A 27,341-nucleotide genomic window follows, 5' to 3' on the forward strand; every position below is an offset into this window, starting at 1 on the left:
GAATGGAAGATGTGCCCTCTCTCAACTTGGTAACTGTGGGACAGAAAGGATATGGCTATCCTTAAAAAGTACAGGATAGATCATGATATGTCATAAAAAGGCATTATTAATACACCATACAATCCTTCAAGAGTGTTGGCTCATTATCATAGTTCTCTAGATTAAACATTTCTAGTGAAAACAGGAAGAAGAGACATGGCATCCAGTGGCAACAATTCTAATCCAAGGCCTGATGAAAAATACTGACCATTATTACACCTACAATTTAAATTCAAAACGATTTCAAATGGACTTAAGTGATTACGGAAAACGACAAAGGAAAAAAAACAACCCAGGATTCTAGTCTTTATCTGACACCTATTAGCTATGCAACCATGGCCCCTTTCACTTCCTTATTTTCTATGAGGTGGTTTTCTATTTGATGAAATGTTTACAACAGATAGGCCCTTCCTGCCTGCTTTGGCAGGGCTGTTGTGAAGATCAAAAGTTAAAGAATCTATTAACTTTTGTAAAGTCCCACAAAAATAATTTCCTTCAGCTGCCTGACTTGTCTCACTTTCTATCATTGATGGCTTCATCATCCTGACACCAAACACCAATTTTCAGGTACTCAATCCTTAACAGAAAAGAACACCCAAACTAAATTTTGAAATTTCATTAAGAACAAAACACTAGATAACTAATGAAAACCCATTAAAGCCTCTGCCCAATTCCTGTAAGGTTTCAAAATTGTACCTTGCACCAATTTAAAGTCATATGAGGTGGCCAACCTTCTGGGTAATAATCTGAAACTGTCAAACTGACCACTAATATGGTGTCTAAAGATAATCACTGACCAGAGTACCAAGAACATATACATCAAAATATTTCTTCACATGCCACAACAGTAGCATGGTTGCCTGTGCTGCACTACAGGATTATAAATATATAAGATGCTTTTATATTTTCCAAAGTTCTCTTATTCCTTAGTCTATCTGATCATCTAGCAGTTCTTCAGGTAGGCAAGGCAGATTTATGCTTGTCTTAGGAGAAAAACTTATGTTCAAAATCATTTTGAGACATAACTTTCAGGCACCCAATTTTATTTTGGTGTTAATACATCATGTCACATAAATTTTACACTTTAAATTATTCAACAGTTCTGCTAATTCTCCTTAAGTAACACATTCAAGTTTGAAAATATTCCTAATAAAAACTATACATTAGCTTCATTCTAAGTCTTATGAGGAAGAATCCTTTACCAACTAAATTATATCTCCCACTCACAAAAGTAGATGTGGCAATGATAATCACTTTGCAGAATCTTAATTATACTAAATGACTGTTATGTAGTACCTGAGAATATGCCCATGTTAACAAAGTATCTTGATCCTACTTCACCAATTTTGACAGAGGACACAGTTCTTAGACTGTGATCAAACCACTTGATTTTAAGTACTAATAATACTCTATCAACTATCAATACTATTATTAATGGCTCAGAAGCTAATTATAGCAATTAAAAATGATTAATATTTTAAAACACAGGTTTTAAAGGGTCACCTCAGAGATGTCAGCAAATGTTTCCTAAGCTTTCAAAATACAGATGAGATTAAGGTTAAATGCAACTTAAAAGAAGTAACCTTATAAATAAGATCAACATTCAATTGATGTGGTTAAAAAAAAGTACTGAATTGGGGATCGGATGAATTTACTGTCTCTATATAATAAAGTCCTAGAAAATCATAAGCAGTCTGAGAAAATTAATGACGAGAGAAGCAAAAGATCAAGACTTCTGAATCAAACCAAGATTAGATCAAAACATTTATTTTTTGTGTTACAAAAACAAAAATAAATCCAAGCAGGTAATGAAATAAACATTTTTTTTTTAAGTGTCCCATCCTGGGTTCTCTGTCCTAGAATTTAGTAAACAGTTCAAGTTTAGGTTGCTTCAACGCTTCTTCTGGATGCTATGAGGTCTCCATCTTATAACCATGTTTCTCTAGTTCAGCTCTATAATAAAACACAAAAGAACAACATCACTGGACATTCTTCATGATAAAGAAACAATGTTTTTAGAAATAATACAATAAAACAATGAGCCAAGCCTAGGCACCAATATAAAATACTACCAAGTAGCTTTTACTTTATACCCTTAAAAGAAATCTGTATAAGAAGGAAACCAAATGTGAATCAACATAATGCTAATAAAATTCTGCTTTCCCATTAGTAAACTTCTATTTTATATTCCTTACTTTTCTGATAAATCTATTTAAGGAAGAAATGAGATTAACCACTATCTTCCAAGTATCTTTGAAATACCATACAAATAAATGTCCTGTTCATAATAAATATTTAAACAAATTTTAAGAATTATCAACCATATGGCTAAGAAAACAAGACATTTGTCATCAAATTTTTAGGAATTTTATAATCATAATAGGTATTATTGCTATTTGCACATAAAGAATAAACAGACTGCTTTCCATATTGACATAGATCTACTGCTCTGACCAAGACAAAAATTATTAATCAAATTTAAAAGTACCTGGGAATTATTCCCCATTAACTATATGTAGACAAAATATAGTAAGTTATAAAATACTAAACAAGATTTTACTTTAAAAATTTTAAGTGTATAAAAACCTCCAAAAATTTACAAATATACACCCTTTAAAAAGATATTTTATAATTTTAATTTATTCAACCTGAAGTTTCAGTCATACTTTAAGAATATCAACTGCAATTTTTTATTTATTTATTTATTTATTTATTTATTTATTTATTTATTTGAGAGAGAGAATGAGATAGAGCATGAGAGGGGAGAGGGTCAGAGGGAGAAGCAGACTCCCTGCTGAGCGGGGAGCCTGATGCGGGACTCGATCCCGGGACTCCAGGATCATGACCTGAGCCGAAGGCAGTCACTTAACCAACTGAGCCACCCAGGCGCCCTATCAACTGCAATTTTTGATATGCTTTGTATAAAACCAATGCACAAAAAAGTTTAGCCCTATAATCAATTTCAGATGAACTACCACTCCAAGTATCATCAGTAACTTCTCTGCTACAATTCAATTTTATAGAAGTTCACAACAAAATTATTTCAGGGCCAAAATATGATAAAACATTGTATAAATGTAAAGTATGATTAATGTGCCCTACACCATTACATCCAATAAGATAAACTGACATTTGTTCTCAAGTATAATTTAGGTTGGACACTATCACACTATCCAATGTAAACACAACACAAAAAAATACATGTAGGAATGATGTATAATATTTATTATTCATTTACCCAATGTCACTAAAAGTTTTACAGTTATTTATAATACAAACACTGACCTAAAGTCCATGAATAATATTAAAGCCAGAGATTATTCATATAAAACATTTTTATCTTCTACTCAGGTGTAGAGGACAGTATGGGCTGGTGGTAAATCACTCATTTAGGAGTCAAAAGATCAGCACAAGTTTCTGACACTACTCCTTCCTTTGCTAAATTTAACCAAAATGCTTCCTTTACCCCCCGCCCCCGACCCCTTTCCAGAAGATTAAAATTTTATCTGTTCTTCATGTTTTCTACTTAAAAAGGAAATAATTTTAAAAGTTTCTTAATAGCTTTCTGCTGCCTTTAACAGAATCAATGTAGATTATTCACTTTCTCTTATTTTACAACAACAACAAAAATCCCTGAAAGTCAGCCTACAATTTAGTTAACAAGTACACCAAATCTGTCCAGGTTTGCATCTGCCTTCCTGACAGGAGGTGGTGACTAATTACATTTATAAACTGTAACAAACACAAAGGAGATTATGATATGCTTCTCTATTTTTGGAGAAGATGAAAAGTTTTTTTGCTAGAATTTAGGACATATAAAAAAATTAAAAGGAAATAAATCGAGGCCACTAAGTACAAAACACAAAACAATACAAACACACTAGTATCATCATCAGCCTGTGGGATGAAAAAAACCTAACAAAGAGATGAGAAAGAAATCCGGCACAATTGGAACAATATCACAGGACCCACAAAGTCAATGTACACGATTTGAAGCAAAAACAGCAGCTTTCCTTTTTCAACAAAACAAGAATAAGACAAATAGCCACTGGTAGGTTTGAGAACTCTTATTATCCAAGAAACTGCTATAGGACAGTGGCTATATTTGACATAGTAAATCAAGAACAATATTGGCTTCTTGGATTTTTTTACGTAACATGTGATGCAAGGTCAGGAAAATTAATCTTACCCATTTCTACTGAATGTGTCTCCAAGTAACTCCAAGAAGAAGTAAAAGTCATTGTTTTTGCTGCTTCTGATACATTTGTTTCTCTCTCTTTTAGTTACTTGGAGATACAGGTGGCCTTTTTCCTTCTACTTTTACTTGTTAAAGGTAATTACAGTTTAAGAGAAAAACATGGAAAGTGGAAGGCTAAGTCCTTGCTAAGACATGTAGCTAATAAAAGGGAGATCCAGAGTTGGAACCCGGGGAATCAGAGTGACTCTAGAAAATGTACTGCCTCTCCAAAGTTAGATGGAATTCGGACCCATATACAATATCACAACACAGTAAAACATGTGCTTTACCATGGTTTACAGTATCACACTGAGGACCTCTATATGTTTTACAAAGACTAGGAAGAACATCTTTGCAGGAGACTTGTTAATCATGACAATTTTTTTAAAGCAAAGATAAAAATATTATCTGAGGCTGCAATGTCCAATACAGGAGTCACTTGTGGCTATTTATTAAAGTTAAATAAAATGAAAAATTCAGTTCATCAGCTTCACTAGCTACATTTCATGTGCTCAAGAGCTGTATGTGGCTAGTGGCTTCTGTACTGGATAGGGCAGTTTATAGAACATTTCCACCAATACAGTAAGTTCTAGTTTACAGCACTGGTGATATATCAACCCACATGTAGAAAAAAACTCATGACTCAAACAGGGAAATAAAAAGAAAAATCTTATTCACTAATAAAGGTATCAAAATTTATACTCATGGAAATCCACAAACCTAAAGGCAGAACACAAGAGAGAACATAAGAACACTGTGTAGGTGTATTGTATAAACAACAAGCCACAAATAATGTATGAACAATGCTCTACTTCCAAACCAGCAAAAAGGCAAGATGCAGTAGTGGCAAGAAATCCAATTATCAATATATTTACTACTAAAAGTCTCCTGATAAGATCACTGTATTTAATAATGTCTTTAAAGAAAAAAGATTTTATTTATTTATTATGAGAGCGAGCGAGCGCACGCACGCACGAGCAGGGAGAGAGGGAGAAGCAGGCTACCCGCTGAGTGGAGAGCCTGAATGTGGGGCTCAATCCCAGGACCCTGGGATCATGACCTCAGCCAAAGGCTGATGCTTGACAGACTGAGCCACCCAGATAACCCAGTATTTAATAATGTCTTAGTTTAATTTTTTAAGAGAAAAGTGCTGTTTTCTGACTTTGAAAGACAAAAAAGAAAACCATTTTGAAGAAATTTGATTTTGTAAATAGCAAAGGAAGAAGACTCATTTAGCTTCAATGTAAAAAATTTTCAAGATAACAGAAAAGATAAAACTTATAGATGATTAAGAACTCAGAATGGGGATCAACAGAGTTTGAAGGCCTGAAAATATTCTAACGGCATGATATGATTCTAGTGAGGGAAGAAAGGGGGGGGATGCCTACTAAAAAAAAAAAGAGAGAGAGAGATAGAGAGAGAAAAGCAGTGTGTTCTCTGACATTGCTCAATTTTAAAAGAATATAAACCAAAAATTAATGCAAAAAGAAAAGTGGCAAGAATTTGTACACACAGAATTTAATCCCAGAATGGACTGAGAGCTATAGAAAGAACAAAAAAGGCTCTGAGAGCCATACATGAATAAAGAAGAATGAGAATAGATCCAATGCTTGGAATAGATGTAATATTAACAGATTTAGAGAAAAAGCGGAATTATTGTTCAACAGCTATTGTTCCTATCTTGTTCATAAAACTGCAATAGGAAAAACATCATTAACACAAAATTGAAAACTAAGGTGAGAGAACTCTAAACTGCATTAAAGTAGTTTAAAACCTCTAGGCTCTGAATAATTACATTTCAGGGTACTGAAAGAATGAAAAGATATAGTCAAAAAACAGAGTCAGCCATTTTGAGAAATCATGGAGAATTGTAAAAGTACCAGAATAACAGTGAAAGGTAAATTGTGCTATTTCCAAAAAGGGGAGAAAGGTGATAGATAAAATTGTTATTAGTCCCCAGAAAAATACTAAAATGTCTTTAGAATGTAGGGCCTTTGAGCCTGTGAAAAGTGCAGTGTAGAACAAAAGGTACTGTATCATTAAATTTATTATAAATCATCTTTCTTTTTGAACAAATGTGCTAAACTAGAAAATTAGAAGACTGCAGAACTGCTAGATCTTGATTTGAGCAAAGTACAACAGTTTACTTAGATAACTCTGTGGCCAAGACAGATACATATGGGTTGAAACAAAAGAAAATTAGGAAGGAAGGAATTATCTCTACAACAAATGGCACTGGTATAACTGGATACCTGTTTGCAAAAGAATGAAGTTGGACTCATTTCAAACAATGTACAAAAATTAATTTGAAATGGATCTTAGACCTAAATGTAAGAACTAAAATTCTAAAACTGTCAGAAGAAAACATAAGGATAAATTTTCCTTGAATTTGGCAATAAATTCTTAAAAAGTGGATAAACTGGGGTGCCTGGGTGGCTCAGTTGGTTAGGTGACTGCCTTCAGCTCAGGTCATGATCCCGGAGTCCTGGGATCGAGTCCCACATCAGGCTCCCAGCTCAGTGGGGAGCCTGCTTCTCCCTCTGACCTTCTCCCCTCTCATGCTGTTTCTCTCTCTCTCTCAAATAAATAAATAAAATCTTTAAAAAAAAAAAAGTAGATAAACTGGACTTCATCTGAATTAAAAAGTTATGTGCAAAGAACACTATGAGGAAAGTGAAAAGGGAAGTGAACAGAATGGGAAAAAATATCTGTAAATAATAGGTCTGATAAGGACTTAGTACTCAAAATGTATAAAGAACTCTGACAACTCAATAACAAAAAGATAATCAACCCAACTTAAAAATAGGCAAAGGACTTGACTAGATTATTTCTTGAAAGAAGATACACAAATTCTCACCAAATATGTGAAAAAAGGCTCTTCATTAGTCATTAGGGAAATGCAAATCAAAACCACAATGAGATACCAGTCTAAGTTTTGATGAGAATGTGGACAATTTAGAACCTTGATACACTATTGGTAGTAATGTAAAATTGTGCAGCTGCTGCGGAAAACAGTTTGGCAGTTCCACAAAAACTTAACAGAATTATGATATGACCCAGAAATTCCACTCCCAGGATTATATCCTCAAAGCTGGAAATAGGTATTCAAACAAAAACTTGCACATGAGTGCTCGTAGTAAAACAGTTCACAGTAGTCAAAAGCTGAAAACAACCCAAATGACCATCAACTGATGAAGGGATAAACAAACTGTGGCATATCACACAATGGAATATTATTCAGCTGTTAAAAGGAATGAAGTATGATACATGCTGTGGCATGGATGAAAAGTGAGAACATTATGCTAACTGTACGAAACTAGACACACAAGATCACTTATTGTATGATTCCATTTTTATGACTTCTCTAAAACAGGCAAATCTATAGACAGAAAGAAAATTAGTGGGTGCCAGGGGCCAGGAAAAGAAGACTGCAGAGTGATTGCTTAATAGGTACGGTGCTTCCTTTTGGGGTGATGGAAATGCTTTGGAATTACATAGAGATGATGGCTGGACAAAATTGTGACTATACAAAATGCCACTGAACTGTACACTTTAAAATGATTAATTTTATGATATATGAACTTTACTTCAATCAATCATATTAGGTAAATTTGTACATGAATATGAAAAAGTACACTTCCTTAAGAAAAAAGAAAAAGAAGAAGATAGCAGGAGAGGAAGAATGAAGGGGAGTAAGTCAGAGGGGGAGACGAACCAGGAGAGATGATGGACTCTGAAAAACAAACTGAGGTTTCTGGAGGGGAGGAGGGTGGGGGGATGGGTTAGCCTGGTGATGGGTATTGAGGAGGGCACGTTCTGCATGGAGCACTGGGTGTTATGAACAAACAATGAATCATGGAACAGTACACCAAAACAAATTATGTAATATATGGTGATTAACATAATAAAAAAATTTAAAAAAAAAGAAAAAGAAAAAGTACATTTCCATCACCCCAATCTCCATTCCAGTTTGAGAATCACCAATCTTTTGGGTCCTAGCACTCTGGTTCTAATTTCTGCTGAGTTATTCAACATTGGAATCCAACATTAATTGGAAAATTAATGTTGATAGAATTAAACCCACAAAAATAAAAAACAGCAAGTATGCTTCTATTTAACTACCTTTGTAAAGAAACTAGAAAGAATAAAAATTCTATGCAATTACACAAAGTACTCACGTTTAGAAACACAGATGAAGGTAAAAGGTTTTCCTTTTCATAATTCAAAAATGTATTTCAAAGATTATCTTTTAAAGAGGTCAATTATCATATGTAAGCTACATATTCCATTCTTACAATTAATACTAAGCTATATAAAATCTGACTTAAAACTTACCGTAACTGATTGGAGAAGTCATCCTCTACATTGTCATCATCCCAATTATCCTCCCAGACATGTGCATCTTCATCTTCATCTAAACCAGCCCAGTCTAAAAACAAAAACAGATGCTGTCTAAATACTTCTCACATGCTATTTCCATAAATACAGAAACTTCAGAAAGTTTGCCACTTAAGACACAATTCAAAACATCTAATACCCTATCTATAAGAAATGGTAAACTTCCTCTCTAGATCTCAATTTATGCTGTCTTGTTCTCTCAATTCTTGAATTTGCAGATAATCTTAAACAGAAGTTAATACAAAAAAATTCTATTTGCCATGAAAATGTATTATAGTTTCAGGAGGATTATTTCCTTTCCTGATTTTTTCCTTGGGCTAATTTTTATAAGGTCTATTTCACAATCTTCCAAAACACAGCACTAACAATGCAAAAGCAAGTTGAGGAGCAGGAAGATACCAGCCTGGAATTTAAAACTTCTAAACATAAAAAATGATTAAGTCATACATAAATAAAAAATGGACCAAATTATAAGCATCACTAACATTTGCCTATCATCAATATAAAATTTTTATTTTTAAAGGGAGGACAAATATAAATATGTACAAAGAGGAATGTTGTAGTTTTTAGTTTTCTCAATTTTCTTTTTTTCTTCCTTCCCTTTTGGTGGTGGGGAGGGGGTTAAATTTTAGCTTTTGTTTAGAAGACTCAGAAAACATATATAAACTAACATCTCCTTCCCTATTACCTCAGATATTCACATTATCATTTCTTACCTATACAATGGCAATATTCTTCTATCAGGTTCTTCTTGCTTCTACTCTCTTGATCCTGATAAAAATCTAGCCTTGTGGATGATAATGTCATTATGTGTTTTTTTTTAAATGACATCAAACCATCCCAGAAGACAGTTTATGCATACTTTGCTGTCCTACTTAAGATGTACCACCTGCTATAATCCTGACATAGCTTTGTTTTATTATAAAAAAATTTATGATTTTGTGTGATATACTTGTTTTAAAACAAATATTTTTAATTATTTAAATTTAAATTCACTGGGATGATTCACTCATGTTAGTCATGCAGCTTGAAGTACTCTCTTATACACATTTCCTCCTCGTAAAAAATAACAGTGAAGAGCAATCCACATGATCTTCATTTTTATTCAGTCCTAACTTTACTTGTTTTGAAATTGCTTAAAATTTTCTATTCATCAAACATGCTGTTCCTCATCTCTTTGTCTTTCTGCCATCTTTTGAACCTACTAGTTGGCCTGACATATACTTAATTAAAAAACCTTAATTAGTTAAAATACCATTCCCCATTAAAAGGAACTATGGCTCCCTGAAGAAATGGGTGATCTCAGATCTGGAATAAGGAAGTTAATAGGTAAGTTAAGGATTCCTTTTTATAATGCCCAAAAACATGTCAAAAGGTACAAAAACTGGCTTTCAGGTGTTTCCACTGGCCAAATCTGGAATAACTTAAGAATCACAAAGAATGACACACTGAATTAAATGTAAAAAATCCATGAGTCCATAGCAATATGCTGGGGGGATGGGATGATGGGGAGGGGATGCTCTTTACAATTCCCAGGTATATAAATGCAGAAAGAATGACAGAATTAGAAAATTACCATTTTGCACCCTCAGTACAATTCAGGCAAGGATCAACAATGGACACTAAAACTATTGAGTGAAAAATAGCTGGGACTACAGGATAGATTACATACTTATTAAATGAGGGGAAAAATGGAGAGATCTGGTAATCAAATCTTAACCAATGATTAAACTTAACATCACCAATAAACTTTGACAACCTGACATATATCTCTTGATGTAATGCAGTGAGAAATAAACATCACCTATGTAGTATTCACTAAAAATGCTGACCCTTAATCTAATCATGAGGGAACTATCAGGTAAATCCAGAATGTGAAACTCTTTATAACTGGTATCTTCAAGTAAGCTAATGTCATGAAAAACAAAACAAAAACGGAAGGGACCATTCTGGATTGGGGAAAAAAGTGACGAGACATTTTCTGGAACAGTTGGTAAAGTCTGGATATAGACTGTGTATCTGGATATTATTGAATTAATGTTGATTCTCTCAAACATGATCGTAAGATTGTTTTAGAGGGGCATGTCCCCCCTTAAGACATGCATGTTAAAATATTTAAGATGTGTTTTGTCAACAGTTTACTCGCAAGTGGTTCTCAAAAATATTCGATATATATCATATATATTTCTATCATATATGATAGAAATAAAGTAAACATGACAAAATGTTAGCAACTGATAAACCTTAGGTATTTGTTGTCTTTTTTTAACTAAAGCACAACTGACATATAACATTACATTAGTTTCAGGCATACAATATAATGATTCAGTTATTATATATTTTGCAAAATGATGACCACAGTAAGTCTAGTTAATATCCATCACCATAGTTACAAATTTTTTCTTATGATGGACTTTTGAGATTTACTCTTAGCAACTTTTAAATATGCAATACAGTATTATTAATTATAGTTGCCATGCTATATACAGTACATTCCCACAACTGACTTATTTTGTAACTGGAAGTTTGTTACCTTTTGATCCCTCATCCATTTTGCTCATCCCCTACCTTGTCCTCTTTTTTAATACTTTTCTATAAGGTTGAAAGTTTCAAAATTAAAAGGTGGGAAAAGTAGTTTAAAAAAAATCACTTTGGAAATCAACTCTGGAAGCCTTCCCTATGCCCATCTCCTCCTCCTTACCCTCGGAGATTAGGTGCCCTCTTTTGTGTCTATCTCTATTAGAGCACCTACATACTGTACAACCATAATTATCAGTTTATATGTCTATGTCCATTACTGGTGTCTGAGCTCCTTGAGAGTAACAACTCTGTGTTATTTACCTTTGTATTCTTAAACTACAAACAGTACCTAGCATCATGCACAACAAATGGCTATGAAAAATAAACAAAACTCTTAGATCACACCTTGTATATTGTTGTAGTTATAACCCCCTCCCCTCCCAAAACAGTGAAGTTATACTCTCTCTTAATTATGTCCTAGGCATAAGTTTCACCTTAGTAATTACTTATAAGAGACATGGCTAAGAACATTTCAACTTGAAAAGAAAAATAACAAAAGGTACAATTTAGGTATTTCTTATAAAGTACATATAAATTTAAATCTATTCAACAATCATTCATAATATGGTCATATTATTCATTACGTTATATACCTAACAAAAATTTCTGAATGCAATACATGTCATCATCATGATTTAAGAATAGAAGAAAGTACATCTATCTGATCCCCCAAGACAGAAACTTAGGAGGCTTCTTAACTACTTTCTCCTTCAACTACCACAATCACTCATTATGTCCCTTCCATTTCAACTCCCAATTATCTCCAGAATAAGTCTCTCCTTCCCTATTCTTACTGCCACTTATTAATTTAGGATTATTCTCTTCATAAATATTACTGTAGTCTTCTTTCTGTCCTCTCCTCCCCAGTGTTACACAGTTTATACCATTCCTCCACTGATGCCTAAAATGCCACCGCCATTCCTGTCCATTACTATTCAAAACCTTCAGGGAGGAACCACATTTTATTAAATCTGCAACTCCAATGCATACAGCTGAGTGCCAGGCACACCACAGATGCTCAATAAAACACTGGGTAAATGGAGCTATACTTCTCAAGTGCCCTTCGAGGGGTCAATCTCAAGAAAACAGAGGCCAGTGTCATTTCAGTGAAGCCAAGAGTATATATTTCAACATAGAAGAGATCAACAAGATTATTATGAATTGGTCATGTAAAATTCTCAATTATATTTAATAATGTCTTTGAGAATAGTGATCATTTCATCCAATGCTCCCCAAGGAGAGATCATGGGGGAAATTTAAGACCCCAGTACCTGAAAAGATGAAAAAGTTTCTCTTAGGCAATTTATTTCAGGTTGTTAGGAAGCTCAGTCAAATGTATACCCAACTTTAGGAGCTCCTGGCTGGCTCAGTTGGTAGAGCGTGTGATTTTTTTTTTAAGATTTTATTTATTTATTTAAAAGAGAGCACAAGCAGAGGGAGTGGCAGAGGGAGAGGGAGAAGCAAACTCCCTGCTGAGTAGGGAGCCCGACTAGATCCCAGAACCCTGAGATAATGACCTGAGCTGAAGGCAGACACTTAACCCACTGAGCCACCCAGGCACCCCAGAGCATGCAACTCGATCTCAGAGTCATGAGTTCAAGCTCCACATTGGGTGTAGGGCTTACTTAAAACACACACACACACACACACACACACACACAAAATGTATACCCGACTTTAATTATTGGGTATATAGGCAGTAAATGTATATTCATTAATAAAAGCTCTCAATAATCAAAAGTATTTTTACCCACATAAATTTTCTTGTGTATCTCAGCAATATTATTTTCCAAGAGAGAATACTATAATTACCTAAATTCATATCCTACGCTATTCTCTGAGGTCCTTAACAACAGTAATACTTAACAGTAGTATTAATTACATGTCAATATTGACTGGGCTAGAAACAGCCTTACATTTTCTATAGTACCTTGAAACTCAAACTGAAAATTTTTATTCTGTTTGTGAAACTAGCTATATTTTATAATGAGAGTAAAAAAGTTTAAAAAAAAATTAGGGAACCACATTAAGGATTTCCCTTAGTCTGTGGAAGTGTGATCAGAAAGAAACTGCAACCCATTTTTATTTTTTTAAAAGATTTTATTCATCTATTTGAGAGAGAGCGAGAGAGTGCACACGAGCAGGGGGAGGGGCAGAGGGAGAAGCAGACTCCCCGCTGAGCAGGGAGCCCAATGCAGGATTCGATTCCAGGACCCTGGAAATACGACCTGAGCTGAAGGCAGAGGCCACCAAGGCACCCAACCCATTTTTACACCCACACACACACACACACACACACACACTCCCAAAGCTAAAATAAACTGAAAAAAAAAATTTTTTGCACCTTTATAGACTAGAAAAGTGACTTAGTTAAGAGTTAATCATTTGGTATTGGGATAAAATAGTACCATTAATTCTCATATTGCTGTTGCAATCAATAATAAACCTCTCACTATATACATTATAATATTATGTATAAACTTTCTTTTTATTCTTCTAAGAGGGAAATCTAAGAAAGAAGATATTCTAAAGGAAAAAAGGGGGCAGAAATTGCAATATTAAGTACATGAGAGGAACATTAAGTAAAGGTGGTGCAGCTTTGGGTGCAGCTAAGATAAAATTTTAAATTAAAAAGGAGACTCATTTCAAACGGTAGATATATTTCTCTGTGATACTGAATGACTGAAATTGAATAAAGCACTTCAAATAATCTCAAATTTAATTTTCATAGAAATTTGTATCCTTGTATGTTGAACTTGTGTTGGGACAACTAAATTCATAATTCCTCTTATGGCAAGTGAACAATGACTATATGCATTCTTCCACATTCCCTCCAGTCTTACTATAACCTATACTTCTTTGAGTGTCTAATAGTATTAATGGACAGCTTAGGATTTTCCTGTGTTGTGCTAATTACACTAAGGTCTTCCAGTATAAAAAATTCACATAAAACTATCATTACACTGCAGTGTAGCAAGGTTTGTTTTACACTTCAAGTTTTTATAAAATGGCTAAGATGAAGTACTGTTTAAAATTACAGAATTTTAGAGAAAGCCTCGGAGATCACTGTACATCATACCCGCTTTGTTTGAAAACCACCACCATTGCCACTACTATAAAACAAAGGTGAAGACTGTCTTAACAAGAAAATATTTAACTTTTTCTACCCATATTTCACGACCTCAAATCCTAGACTTTAAATATGATATCTGTGTTGAGCCTAAAAATAGGAATTGCCAAATTAAGTATTTGTTTTACTGATACTTCAAGCAGTCTTCATAAAGATATCTAATGGAGTATAATGCTCCACAAAATAATCTGAATATATTAAGACTGGATAATATGTTCTTGAGTAAAGGGGGTGACATAACTCAAGTCACAACAGAACTGTTTTAAAGTTCTAAGAACAAAGCCTCATATCAGCCTGCAACACTTCTAATTAAACAGCTTCCTAAATTGTTAACTAGGTTATTCCTATCAAATAACCTAGTTACTTGTTATACTATTTGACATACAAATACTCCCTAATAAACAACAATGTGTCAAAAGATTTAGGTTAGAAATATAAAATAATAGTTAACATTTCTCTGCTAATCTTGTAGGCCTACCCTTCCAAGAAGAGTAAAAACATAGCTCTCCCCACCCCCAGAACTTTTAATCTTACTATGACTTGATTCAAAATGTTGATTTCAATACTGTTATTATTTGATGTCATTCAAGCTGGCTTTTAACTGAAGAATTTTTAACTAAAGAGACTAAAAAAACAAAACACAAAATCAAACATGTTAATATATATCCAGTTCCTCAGAGAATCACCAACAAGAAACAACAGATTCAATAACTTATTTTGTAGGAGCTCCCAATTCTTAACTCCAAATAGGATAGAAAAAGTCAGAATTCTTAACATGAAAGATATTAGTTTGAACAGTGTCTTAAAATTTTAAGAGTGGTACAAGTTTTGGGTTAAAAAGTTGAATTCTGATGATCATCTAGCATACAGATAAAGTATCTCTCCCTCCTTTAAAAACCATCTTGTGCTATTTTAATGGCAAGGAAAGGAAAAGGAAGAAGGTAAAAATAAAGTAAAAAAAAAAAGAAACTAGATCCTGAGGGTGGGGCAGGACAGTACTGTGATTAAAATTTCAGGTAGAGCACACAAAAAAAATTCCTAATGATAGTTCTGTATTTTTTTAGTAGTATTATACAGCACTTCATAATTATGACATTATTGAGTTACAAAGATACAAAAATAGAAAAGCTGGTTAAATTCTTCACAAATCATATGAATTTCAATATATTACTCTTTAAACTTACTGCCTTATCTTAGGAGTAAGACACACTGAATCTGTTATGACATACTATCCTTCCAATTACCACAGGTGAAGAATCTAAGACACTATATAACCTTTTGAATTACAACCTATTAAGCATTTTTAAATTATTTAACAAAAGCACCAATGAAGAAGCATGTGTTCATTCATACTGACAAACGGGAATCTATAACCTATTTTAGGTGGAAACGTTAAAGATTAACAAAGAATGTACTGAACATATTATGTAAACGGTTTAAGTGATAAGGTATATCCAAATATTATTTCCAAACACTTATAAATCTTCCACACTGTACATGTTGCAATATATGTAAATTACAACACATGTATACTCATACTAAGTGAATGTGTAAATTAAAAAGCCATGATTGTTGTAATCTCTGGTATCTGGCATTTCTTGCAATATTTCCCTGATTTGTGTTTTAATTTTCAATTGTAACTACCGATAACTATGCAATTTTATTTAATCACTTTTTAAAGCCTTAAACCCACAAATAGTTTTGGAAAAGGGCAAAATAATAAAATGGAACAAAGGATACCTGATTCACGTCTATGCTTTCCTTCAATACTTAGCTGACTTCATAAAGTATACACTTTATCTTCAACACTAAATGCATTGCCAGGATTGTGATTAATCATTTAAATAACCACAGCTGTGTTTACTTCGGTGTGCAGGCCTCCAGATGTGTACTGGTAAAAAAAATTATCATATTGTAAGAAGTCAGAATTGGAAGTAACCAATAACAGATGCCTAATACATAAGTTTCTAGGAATTCTAAATTATTTAGGACTTTGCCCCAAATTTGGCTTTGTTCACATTTGCCAGTGAGAATTATATCTGTGACTAGCCTTAAATTTCACAAATCTGAACTACCAAAGATCCCACATACTTCATCTAAGTATCACCTTGACATTTAAGTATGGAAAGGGTTTTCTCTCAACTTAGTATTTTTGAAATTACTCTCCCCACTCTCCAATACACATTCCAAAATTTCTTAAAAGTATGAAGTATACTATTTTGAAGAAAAGTAAAAAAGAAATTCCACTTATATCAAATAGGGTTGCAAATGTCCTATTCTATACCAATGTGTAGGAACATCAAATTCTCATTCAATCCTTAATAGTAAAGCTACCCTTAATATAAACAAACTAATCCTCAACAAAGTTTCTTCAAATAAAAAATGTGCATCTATAATGCAGAAAAATATTTTAAAAAACAAGTAAAAGTTTGAAAAATTGGTAACTGTACACTTACCACCACAGGTAAATGTAGAGAACTACCTATCATCATAGGTAAGTAAAAGAGAACAGCAATAGTTGCAAACATCATCTTTATGCTCATGAATATGATAATGAAGCCACACTAAATCTAGTCATTTTGAGATAAATATATGTGTTCTTGCTTAAACTGTATAAAATAGATTAAAACAAAAAATGTAATTCTACAGGTTATCATGATATAAAAACAACTATATCCTAGAGATCTAACGTCTATTCAGTAGCTAAAAAATCAGTACCTAGCACAGCACCATAATATTCCTGTATTTTCTCCAGTAAGGACCAAAAATGTCAGTGAGGAACTTCAGACCAAACAACCAAAAGCAAGTCATAAGTGATGTTGCTACCAGACCATTGGGAGCTTTCAGTTATTTGTGGTCAGAAGTCTGAAACAGAGGCTCAAAATAACTTACATAACCATTTATAATTTTTCTTATATTTTAAAAGAAGGAAATTCAAACACAATTCCTTTCAACGATAATTTAAAAATACACGCCTCTGGGGACACCTGGGTGGCTCAGTCAGATAAGCAAATGCCTTCGGCTCAGGTCATGATCCCAGGGTCTTGGGATCAAGTCCCACATCGGGCTCCCTGCTCAGCAGGGAGCCTGCTTCTCCCTCTGCCCACAGCTACCCCTGCTTGCGCGCTCTCTGACAAATAAATAAATCTTAAAAAAAAAAACATGCCCCTGGGAGAATGGTTCCACCATAACGTCTTGCTGACTTTGCTTCTCTTTTTCCGTACTTTTATAAAAGTCCCCAAAGCCATTACTCTCATCTTTTGCAAGCCTTCATGCTCTACACTTGTCTCAATTCCCTCATTCTGATCCTCATATGACTGAGTTAAGAAGTGAACCCCACCAACTGTCGTCCACTAGATATGCAAGTGCAAAATCACAACCTCCAATTTCTTATTCCCAACAGTCCTTATCAAACCAGTTGCCAGAGCTCACTTGTTATTCTTGTGTCACTCTCTTCACTTCTTTCCTAATAGCTACCTTTCTCAGGCCCTTAGTCCTCAGCTAAGCTACTTCAACAATTTGCTAATCAGTTTCCCTGACTCGGTCTCTTTTCTATCTTTCCAAATTAATTTTGCTGGGTTGATTTTTCCTAAACTGCCTACTGCTTAAAGGAAGCTCACACATACCAAACCAAAAAAACTCTATTCATGTATCTAAGGATAATGTCCAAACTGGACATTTGGCTTAAAGCTTTCCAATATTAGGCCCCAAACTACTTGCATTTACAATCACTATTTTTATGGTCAAATAAAACACACAAACATTATTTTTTCACCTCCAAGTATCTACTCTTTTCCCCTTCTTTTGGAAATCCTTGTTCTACATTTGTCTTTTTGAAAGCTCTGTTTGAATGTTGCTATCTCACCTTGTACAGAACTAGAAATAATTTCCACTTATTTTCAACTGCTGTTAGTTACACTTTACTACCAGTTGTCTAATTCCCTGCCCTCCCTAACCCTGCCCCACCACTGGAAGGAAACTCAAGTGAAATCTTACCCAGAAGCCCAACAGATAAAGATAAGCAAAAGCAAAGTTGCTCTGATTTAATTGGGGGTAGAGAGGGAAAGGCTTGGAGCTCCACCTCCCAAGATACGCACTTCCAAAATACTAAAAAGCTCAAGTTTACTATGAAAATCACTGTGCCCTGCCTCTCTGGTATTTCTAAGTTCAAAGACAAGTATCTACCTAAGGAGTCAAGTTTGCCTCAGTGCCACCTCTAGTTAACTGTGACCTGGTAAATTACCAAATTTTGCTGAGCCCCAAGCATAAAACCTTCATAAAGCTGCTATGTGGATTAAATGAGACTATGTATCTAAAGCACTTACTACTCACTACCATTCAGTGCCAGATTTATAGGAAGCATTCAACAAATACATACTGAATGAATAAATCATTTATTATGCACCAATCACCTCACAGGAACTTGAGGAGTAAGGAAAGTAAGAAGAAAAATGTTCCAGAATAAAGACAATACTATTTCTACCAAACATTACATGTACAACACAACACAGGAAAAAAATATATTTGGTGAATTTTTAATACTTCAGAAGAAGAGTATTAAGTATAGTCTTTGAAACTTTTTTTTTTTAAAGATTTTATTTATTTACCTGAGAGAGAGAGAATGAGAGATAGAGAGCATGAGAGGGAAGAGGGTCAGAGGGAGAAGCGGACTCCCCGCCGAGCAAGGAGCCCGAAGTGGGACTCGATCCCGGGACTCCAGGATCATGACCCGAGCCTAAGGCAGTCGCCCAACCAACCAAGCCACCCAGGTACCCCTAGTCTTTGAAACTTTTATTTTCCCCTAATATTCTCAACAATTCATCACATCTTTCAATGAGTAATGTTTAACAACAATCCAGTAATAATGTTAAATACTGAAGTCGCAACTGCTTACTGCTGGTTTATTCTGTAGAATCAGTGAAACAGCTAATCAAAATAGTTTTTCAAAGTAATTTTTACTGCTTCATATCCTGAACCATACCTCTCACTAACCCCTCCCAAGCACTGGTATCTTTTTTTAAATAATTTTTTTAAAAGATTTTATTTATTTATCTGTAAGAGAAAGTGAAAGCACAAAGCAGGGGGAGCGTCAGGCAGAGGGAGAAGCAGGCTCCCCACTGAGCAGGGAGGCCGATGTGGGACTTGATCCCAGGACCTGGGATCATGACCTGAGCCGAAGGCAGACGTTTAACTGACTGAGCCCCCCAGGCGTCCCCAAGCACCAGTATCTTGATTTGGGTCTTTTTTTTTTTTAACTCCACTGTATTTCTTTATACCTCTTGCACATCTGTATGCATCCTTAAACAATATATGCTATTGTTTTATGTATCTTTATATTTTATATGAATACACTATTTTTAAAGTACTTTTGGAAATTAAAAGTTTTTAATACTGGAAAATAAATCAATTTTTAAATAACTAACAAACTCAACAAGCTTAATTTTGGATATACCTAAAATTACGAATAAAATATGTCAGAAACAATTCAAATTCTAATACCAAATATCCAAAATCCAATTCCCTAAGATTAGAGGGAAGAAAAGAAAAGGGACTAATGTTTATTGAATACCACTTTGTGCCAAACTCTGTGTTATGCATTTTACATGTTATCACTGGTATGTTTGTATCCTTCCCTCAATCCCAAAATACTTAGATTGAAGCCCTAACCCCCAATGTAATGATATCTGGAGATGGGGGTCTTTGGAAAGTAATTAGGGTTGTATAAGGTCATGATGGTGAAGTCCTCATGATGTCATTAGTGCCATTATAGGAAGAGACACTGAACAGCTTGCTCTTTCTCTCTCCACCTCGTGAGGACACAGTGAGAAGAAGGCAGCAGTCTGCAAGCCAGAAAGAGAGTCCTCACCAGTAACTGAATCAGCTAACACCTCAATTTTGGACTTCCCAGCCCCCAGAACTGTTAGAAAATAAATTTCCATTGCTTAAGCCACTCAGTCTACAGTATTTTGCTATGGCAGCTACAACAGATTAACATACTCATGTAATACATAACTCTATTATCCACAAATTACATATGAAGAAACTGAGGATTAAAATGGTTAACAGTTCAAGAAAAAACATAACGGTCAATCCTACTCAAATCAATCCCAAAATCAAAATGATGACATTCCATTTTTCATCCATCAGGTTCACAACAACTAAAATGCTTAATATGAAGAACAGGTAACCTTATGAGGGAAGAGGTAAACTGTGATAGAAATTTTAACTGGTATAACCATTCTCTAAGGCAATTTAAGGCTATATGTCAAAATTCAAAATGCACCTGGTACCAGATGAGGTGGCAGAGCCAAGAGGGCATTCCTACAGAGGCAGAACATAGAGTGACTGGTGTGTCAGATCTGAACAGGGTGAAGAAGTCATCCCGTGCTGAAGTGAGGAGAGGAGAGGGTGGCCTGGCAAAGAATGTTGAAGCCCAAGTGACATAAGGAAGGCAACTGTGGGTGGAGGGGGCAACAAAGATTGGCTAGGGAGCAGGATGACCAAACAGACAATATATTTAAGACAACGAAAGCCAGGTTTGTCACTGCTGGGGAAGGGAGTTACAAATATGGAAAGAAAAAGAGGTAGAATGAACCCTGTGGTGTTGAACTGTAATTGGAGATACTGTGTGAACTCATGGTTTTATACACACACACACACACAAATATAAAAGTGTATAAATGTATACACACATCTGCACATTTCTTAGTTCCTTCCACTGAGAGGATCCCCAAAGCAACTAGCAAAACTGGAGTTAAGATCCTGCCTTCTGAATATCATTCTCCACTAAAAGAAATGCTCCTTGGAGAAACAGCTGATTCCAGGATTAGAGCAGGGAAAGAACAAGATTAACTTGGAATACCTTTTTGTGTCAGAATGCTTGGAAATGCACAGAGAATGATGGTGCCATGTCAAATGGTCACAGAAGACAGTATGAAGGGGCATCCCATGTTCAAATATAGGACAATTTGAGGATCAAAATAAATAACAGCACCATATTATAACCCATTAAATGAGAATCCACGAGTCTGTATGGATATAAATAAACTGAAAGTTTGATAACGAATGGAATTTTGTATTTCCATAGTTTCACAAAATGCCTATTAATTACAAAGGGAAAATGAGTAATCTAATGTTGGAAAAGTCTCATAGACACTACCTTAATAAAGTGATCAAAGTGAACATCATCAGTAATGGAACAAATGTGAATCATGTTCCAGCTGACAGGATTCAATGAGAACACAGAATCACAACTATGATTTTCCGGCCAAGGTGTAGAACCTGAATCTAATCAGGTGAAAAAAAAAAATCAGAAATCCAAGTTGAGGAACATCCTACAAAATAACTGGCCTGTAAACTTCAATAGTGTCAAAATCATGAAAGTCAAAGACAAACTGAGAACTGCTCTAGAATGAAAAACAGTATATGGTCCTCTGTATTTTTTTTTTAAGATTTATTTATTTGAGAGAGAGAGAGAAAGAGTGTGTGTGTGGAAAGGGGCAGAGGGAGAGAATATCCATGCAGACTCCCACTGAGTGTGGAGCCTGATACAGGGCTCGATCTCATGAGCCATGAGATCGTGACCTGAGTGGAATCCAAGAGTCTGATGCTCAACCGACTGAGCCACCCAGGTGCCCCAGTCCTCTGTATTTTTAAAATATATATAAACACACAATATATACATAAATTCTGGAAGGATACTAAAAAAAAAAAACAATTAACAGTGGCTATCCCTGGAGTACGGCAAATGTTTTGGGGGACAGGCAGGGAGAAACAGTGCTTTTACTTTTTACTTTATGCCCTTTGATAGGCTTAAATTTTTACTCTAAGCAGTTTTTTGTACAATCATATATATAATACTAAAAAAGCATTTTAAAGAAATTAAGTAACTAACATTAACATTGACAAGCTACAAGTTGATGAGAGATGGATTCTGAACCTAGATCTGATCTTAGATTCATTGTGCTTTTTCCATCCCAGGGTTCAAAAACTTTCTTCTTACATATGATTACCATGAATGGACACTCAACAGGCACTCTGCCATACATATTTACTTTTTTTTTAATTTTTAGTAACACAATTTCTCCATTTCTTGCCACAACCATGTAACTAATTTAAATGTGTGATAGCGTTATTTATGTCTACTATATTACATTTAATAATTGAAAATAGCAGAGCCCCTCTGGGCATTAGTTAACTGACTAGTACATTATCTGACACAGTCAATATCAGTTGTATCTACTTTTATATTTAAGATTCTCAGGAATCCTGATGGTTTAGTCCAGTTGGTATCCAATCAATGTAAATATTTCTCCATGGCATTTTTCATAGGACAATTCTTGTACAGTACTGGTCTATGCACAACAAGCATTTAAAATCCTTGGCCTCTACCCCTAAATGTCATTACTTCACATCTGCACCTGTCAGCTAAATGTGACATCCAAAAATACTTCTCTGGATAAGACCCACTGTAAGATGCCCTACTTTGTTAGGTGAGAGTACCTCAGTTATTCCAGAGGGGACCACTAGCTTGTTTACTGTCTGCCTCAACAGACAGATTTCCATCAGTAACAGTCTTTTACCCAGCAATTTCTCAAGGAGGGTGGGAAGGTAGGTAGTATACTCCTCTTGAATTCATCAGATAATAAAGCAGTTCCACTGATCATAGAAAAATTATAGAATACTTAGTATAATAGAATTCTCTTGTAAATATCATTACTTCTGGAGGCAAACTGAGTTTCCTTTTAAATATTCTAAAAAGCTCCCCCCCCCAAAAAAAAAAACAAAAAACAAAACAAAAACCCTTCTCAGTTCTGGCACAGAAAGAAGAGAATAAAAGAACCTAAAGGCCCACTTGTTCTTCCCACTTTTCTTTTCTCACCCACTTCTAATTGTCAGAGGAAGACGATTAATGAAAATATTTTAACTATCCTTTCAATATCTGATGAAAAATTTTTTGACATTTCAAACAAATTATAAAGGATTTCGGTTTTAGACCCTGCTCTACTACTACCAACCTAGCTATATGAGCTTGACAAGTTTTATCTTCTCTAGATTTTAAGTTGCTTTCCAGTTCTAACCATGACAAAGCCTCCAAAATTAATTATAATCAATTACACCCAGTATGTTGAATGTCCTCCTAACAAAGCCTATTCTCAGTTTAAATAGTCAAAAAGTTGCAGAATGCATTTCACAAAGATCCTAAACATGATTTTTTTAAAAAAGATTTTACTTATTTATTTATTTGACAGAGAGAGACACAGCAAGAGAGGTAACACAAGCAGGGGGAGTGGGAGAGGGAGAAGCAGGCTTCCTGTGGAGCAGGGAGCCCGATGTGGGGTTCGATCCAGGACCCTGGGATCATGACCTGAGCCGAAGGCAGACGCTTAACCATCTGAGCCATCCAGGTGTCCCCTAAACATGATTTTTAAACAGTTCTTAATGACCAGATTATATACCCATCAGTTAGAATAACTGTGAAGAACTGCCAATGTAACAGATCCACATAATGCCAAGTTTTAAAAAAAGAAGCATTTGTTCCTCTGGACCTTCAGAGAACTGTGCCCCACCACCACTGAAGAACTATTCAGAAGAAACAAAGAGGCTCCGTGAAAACACATTACCAGAGTTTCCTTTTTAAAACAGAAATTCCCCTTCTTTAAAATGACTGAATGACATCCTACCAAACAAGTTCTTATCTGGGATAAGATGTAGCAACAACACTCCCAAAAAAGATGGACAATCCATTACATCCACTTTCTGGAGCAGAGAGGCAACAAGGCCTGTGAAAATCAGATCTCCTCTAGACAGAAAAGATGATTATAGGCCATTTTAAGTTTTATCTGTTACTGTGTTTGTCAATGGCACATTTACCAAAAGGACAATCACAAGAAAGAGAATTTCCAAAGAAGACAGAGAACTTGGAAAGTAATTCAAGGCATAATCACTGAACTGAAAATTCAAATACTAAAAAATTCAAAATAGGCCATTTATTCTCCCAACTGTAATGTGCATACAAATCTTTAAAGAACCTTGGTAACGTCCAAACTAATTCAGTAGGTCTAGGCTGAGACACTGCATTTCTAATAAGCTGCCAGTTAATGCCAAAACTGCTGGTCCATGGATCACAACTGAACAGCAATAGAGACTAAACCATGACTAGGCCATAAAAAACAAACAAATTAAAAATGTATAGTTTCAAAAGAAAAATAATTCAGTAATTCCTTGGTGATATTTTTCCAGGTTTTTTCTTTTAGTTTTGTTTTTTATAAGAGCAGTTTTTATTAGTAAATATTGATTGGTTTCACCTATTGGGCTAATTTTGTACCCAGCAAAATCTCAATTCAAATTAACACGAAAGGAAAACCTGTCTAAATTATAAACCACAGAATATAGAAACCTGAACATTTCAATGTTATTTCTCATTCTAAATGGAAAAAGTCCTAAATGAATTAGGTTCTACACATCCAAACCTGAAGACAACAAATATTCTATAAGGTGACCGGTTAAGTGGTGAGTTACTTAATTTTAACAAACTGGTTGATCATGAGAGGCCTTGGTCTTCAAAAAAAAAAAAAAAAAAAAAAAATTCTCAGGGCACCTGGATGGCTCAATTGCTTAATTGACCGACTCTTGATTTCGGTTCAGGTCATGATCTCAGGGTTGTGAGATAAGCCCTGCGTCAGGCATGGAGCCTGCTTAAGATTTTCTCTCCCTCAGCCCCTACCCCCTAAAAAATATTCTCTGCTTTTCCTCGTAACTTTAATGAGATTTTTTACTATATGACTACCAAGACTTTGAACAAATAATAAACTTACAACATAAACTTAGAATAAAAACAACTACATATTCTGCAAAAACTGAACTCAAAGTTGCTGAGAAAAATCATGTGTATCATTAGGTACACAGTTATCTCTAGAATGTTCTAAGCAGTCAATTCTCAACTACTTGCTTTAAATGCAGGTTTATTCATTAAACAAGCATATATTAACCACCTACTATGTGCCAGGCACTTTGCTAAAGGTTAAAAATAAAGCTTATGTTGGAGAGTCACACAGACCTTTCAGATCCTGGCTTGACTAAATGACAAGTTTTTTAAATCTAAGCATCGGTTTCCTCACCAGTTGTGGTGATGGACTATATAATGTAAACAAAGTGCCTAGCACTGTGATAAACAATGGATAAAAGCTATTTGAAATACGAAGTTTGAGTAAAAAGTTAATCCTGCCCTAAGTCAGTTCTCTACTGTATAGCTCAATGTTAGATTATGAACCAACCTGACAGTGAGGTAAAGGAAAGGCGCCTGGGTGGCTCAGTCAGTTAAGGGTCTGCCTTCAGCTCAGGTCATGATCCCCGGGTCCTGGGATCCAGCCCCCCAAACCCCCTGTTTAGCGGGGAGCTTGCTTCTCCTTTTCACTCTCTCCCCTGCCCCCGCCAGTCTCAAATAAATAAATAAAATCTTATTAAAAAAAGAGAAAGAAAACATGTCTGGACAGATAAATCCACTACCAAAACAAAAACAAAACAATCCCCTCAATATATAATGAATCCCATAACTGAAATATGCTTTGGGTTAGTTTATGAGTTTGTGTCCTATGAACACTAATGTCTTCTACCGCTAAACAAAATAATAGCGTACACCATAAAAAGAACAAATGTTCAAGCTATGTGGTTTTTATGCACAATAGGATCACGATGGGGTACAACTTAGGACAATTTTAGTGAAGTTGTAATTGCTTAACATAACAGATTTGTACACCATTAACCACAATTCTCTTCCTACCACCTTCAGAAAGGCTACCCAACAGTACCCTTTTCTTACAAGACAAATATTTATCCTACACATAACAGACAATAAAGCAAATAATTCTGGAAACCTATCTGCCAACAACAATCTAAAAAATAAACAGAAGCAGTACATCATTCCTAGAAGGTATCCATCATTTCTAGCCAGCTATGTGACATTGGACAAGTTTCTTAATGGCTCCAAACTTCAATTTCTTTATCTGAAAAACGGTAATACCGGTACCTAGTTGCTAGAACTGTGAAAATGAATACAAGCAAAACACTCAGACAAGTAATTAACCAGTAAATGTTAGCTATTTGCTTTCACTTACAATGAGAAAACTAAAGTTCCTCTTGGTAACCATGAAGCTAATAAAAATAGACGTTTTAGGATCTTATAAATCCTTAAACTTTGTTAGTTTGAAGTGATCAAAAATGAGAAACAAGGATAGGGTAATAACGTGTTTTTACCCACCAACACCTGATCCTCCCATTCTACTTAAGAGGCTTCATTTGTAAAGTCCTAAAAGTAAGCAATATTGGCCTAACCAGGTACAGCAATTTAATTCTGGATGGTTTAGGGACAAAGGAAGGCTGCTACACTACAAGAAAATAAAGAAAAAAGAGGTTTATATAGCCATGAACGAAGTGGCGGGTAACTCGGCTGAAGAGTTTAAAAAAAAAAAAAGGACCAACCATCCCGGACTCAGAGCTAGAGGCCCAGGTCACCGTGGCTCCTCCCAATGAGGAAGCAGAAGGCATTTAGCCTCACTAGTGAGGCCCACCGAAACACTCCGAACCCGAAGCCGGTCGCATGGAGGGTCGCGCGTGCAGAGCCTCGAGAGCCGGCCGCAAGGGTCCGGACTTCCCGCGGGCGCCTCGGGGCCGAGCCCAAGCATCCGCGCCGACTCCACCCGGAGGCCTGAGTCACCGTCCGCTTGGCCCAGAGGCCGGGGCCCAGCCGGTTACCTTCGGCAGGGAACTCCTCGAACTCGTCGTCCTCCTCCAAGAGACCCAAATCTACCGGCTGCTTTTTCTCCGACATGACGACGCTCCGCGCCAAAAACCTCTCAGGCCAAGAGGAAAGTTAGAACTCTCACTTTTCCTCACCGAAGCCACCAACGCCGCTGCCGCCTCAGAGGCCGGCTCTACCATAGAGACGCGGTAGAAGAG

At 35.4% G+C, this 27,341-nt stretch overlaps 1 protein-coding gene across 1 annotated transcript; it reads right to left on the reverse strand.

Moving 5' to 3' along the window:
• Window positions 1-1,790: 1,790 nt before the first annotated feature.
• SEM1 (SEM1 26S proteasome subunit) lies at window positions 1,791-27,341 on the reverse strand. Its single transcript, XM_028118997.2, has 3 exons — window positions 27,138-27,341; window positions 8,612-8,705; window positions 1,791-1,992 (listed from the first exon to the last, which is right to left on the reverse strand). The coding sequence occupies exons 1-3, from the start codon at window positions 27,211-27,213 to the stop codon at window positions 1,950-1,952; spliced, it is 213 nt and encodes a 70-aa protein (XP_027974798.1). The 5' UTR covers window positions 27,214-27,341; the 3' UTR covers window positions 1,791-1,949.

The sequence above is a fragment of the Eumetopias jubatus genome, unplaced genomic scaffold (genome assembly GCF_037043125.1).
Source record: "Eumetopias jubatus isolate StellerSeaLion01/CBP00866 unplaced genomic scaffold, mEumJub1_p1.0 scaffold_14, whole genome shotgun sequence".
Classification (NCBI taxonomy): Eukaryota; Metazoa; Chordata; class Mammalia; order Carnivora; family Otariidae; genus Eumetopias; species Eumetopias jubatus.

Excerpts from the sequence above, each read along its gene's own strand:
- SEM1 (XM_028118997.2), bottom strand. The coding sequence starts at position 27,213 with ATGTCGGAGAAAAAGCAGCCGGTAGATTTGGGTCTCTTGGAGGAGGAC. Across the intron at positions 8,706-27,137 it reads CGAGGAGTTCCCTGCCGAAG|ACTGGGCTGGTTTAGATGAA; the intron begins GTAACCGGCTGG and ends TTTTGTTTTTAG. Across the intron at positions 1,993-8,611 it reads GACTTCTCCAATCAGTTACG|AGCTGAACTAGAGAAACATG; the intron begins GTAAGTTTTAAG and ends GTTTTATTATAG.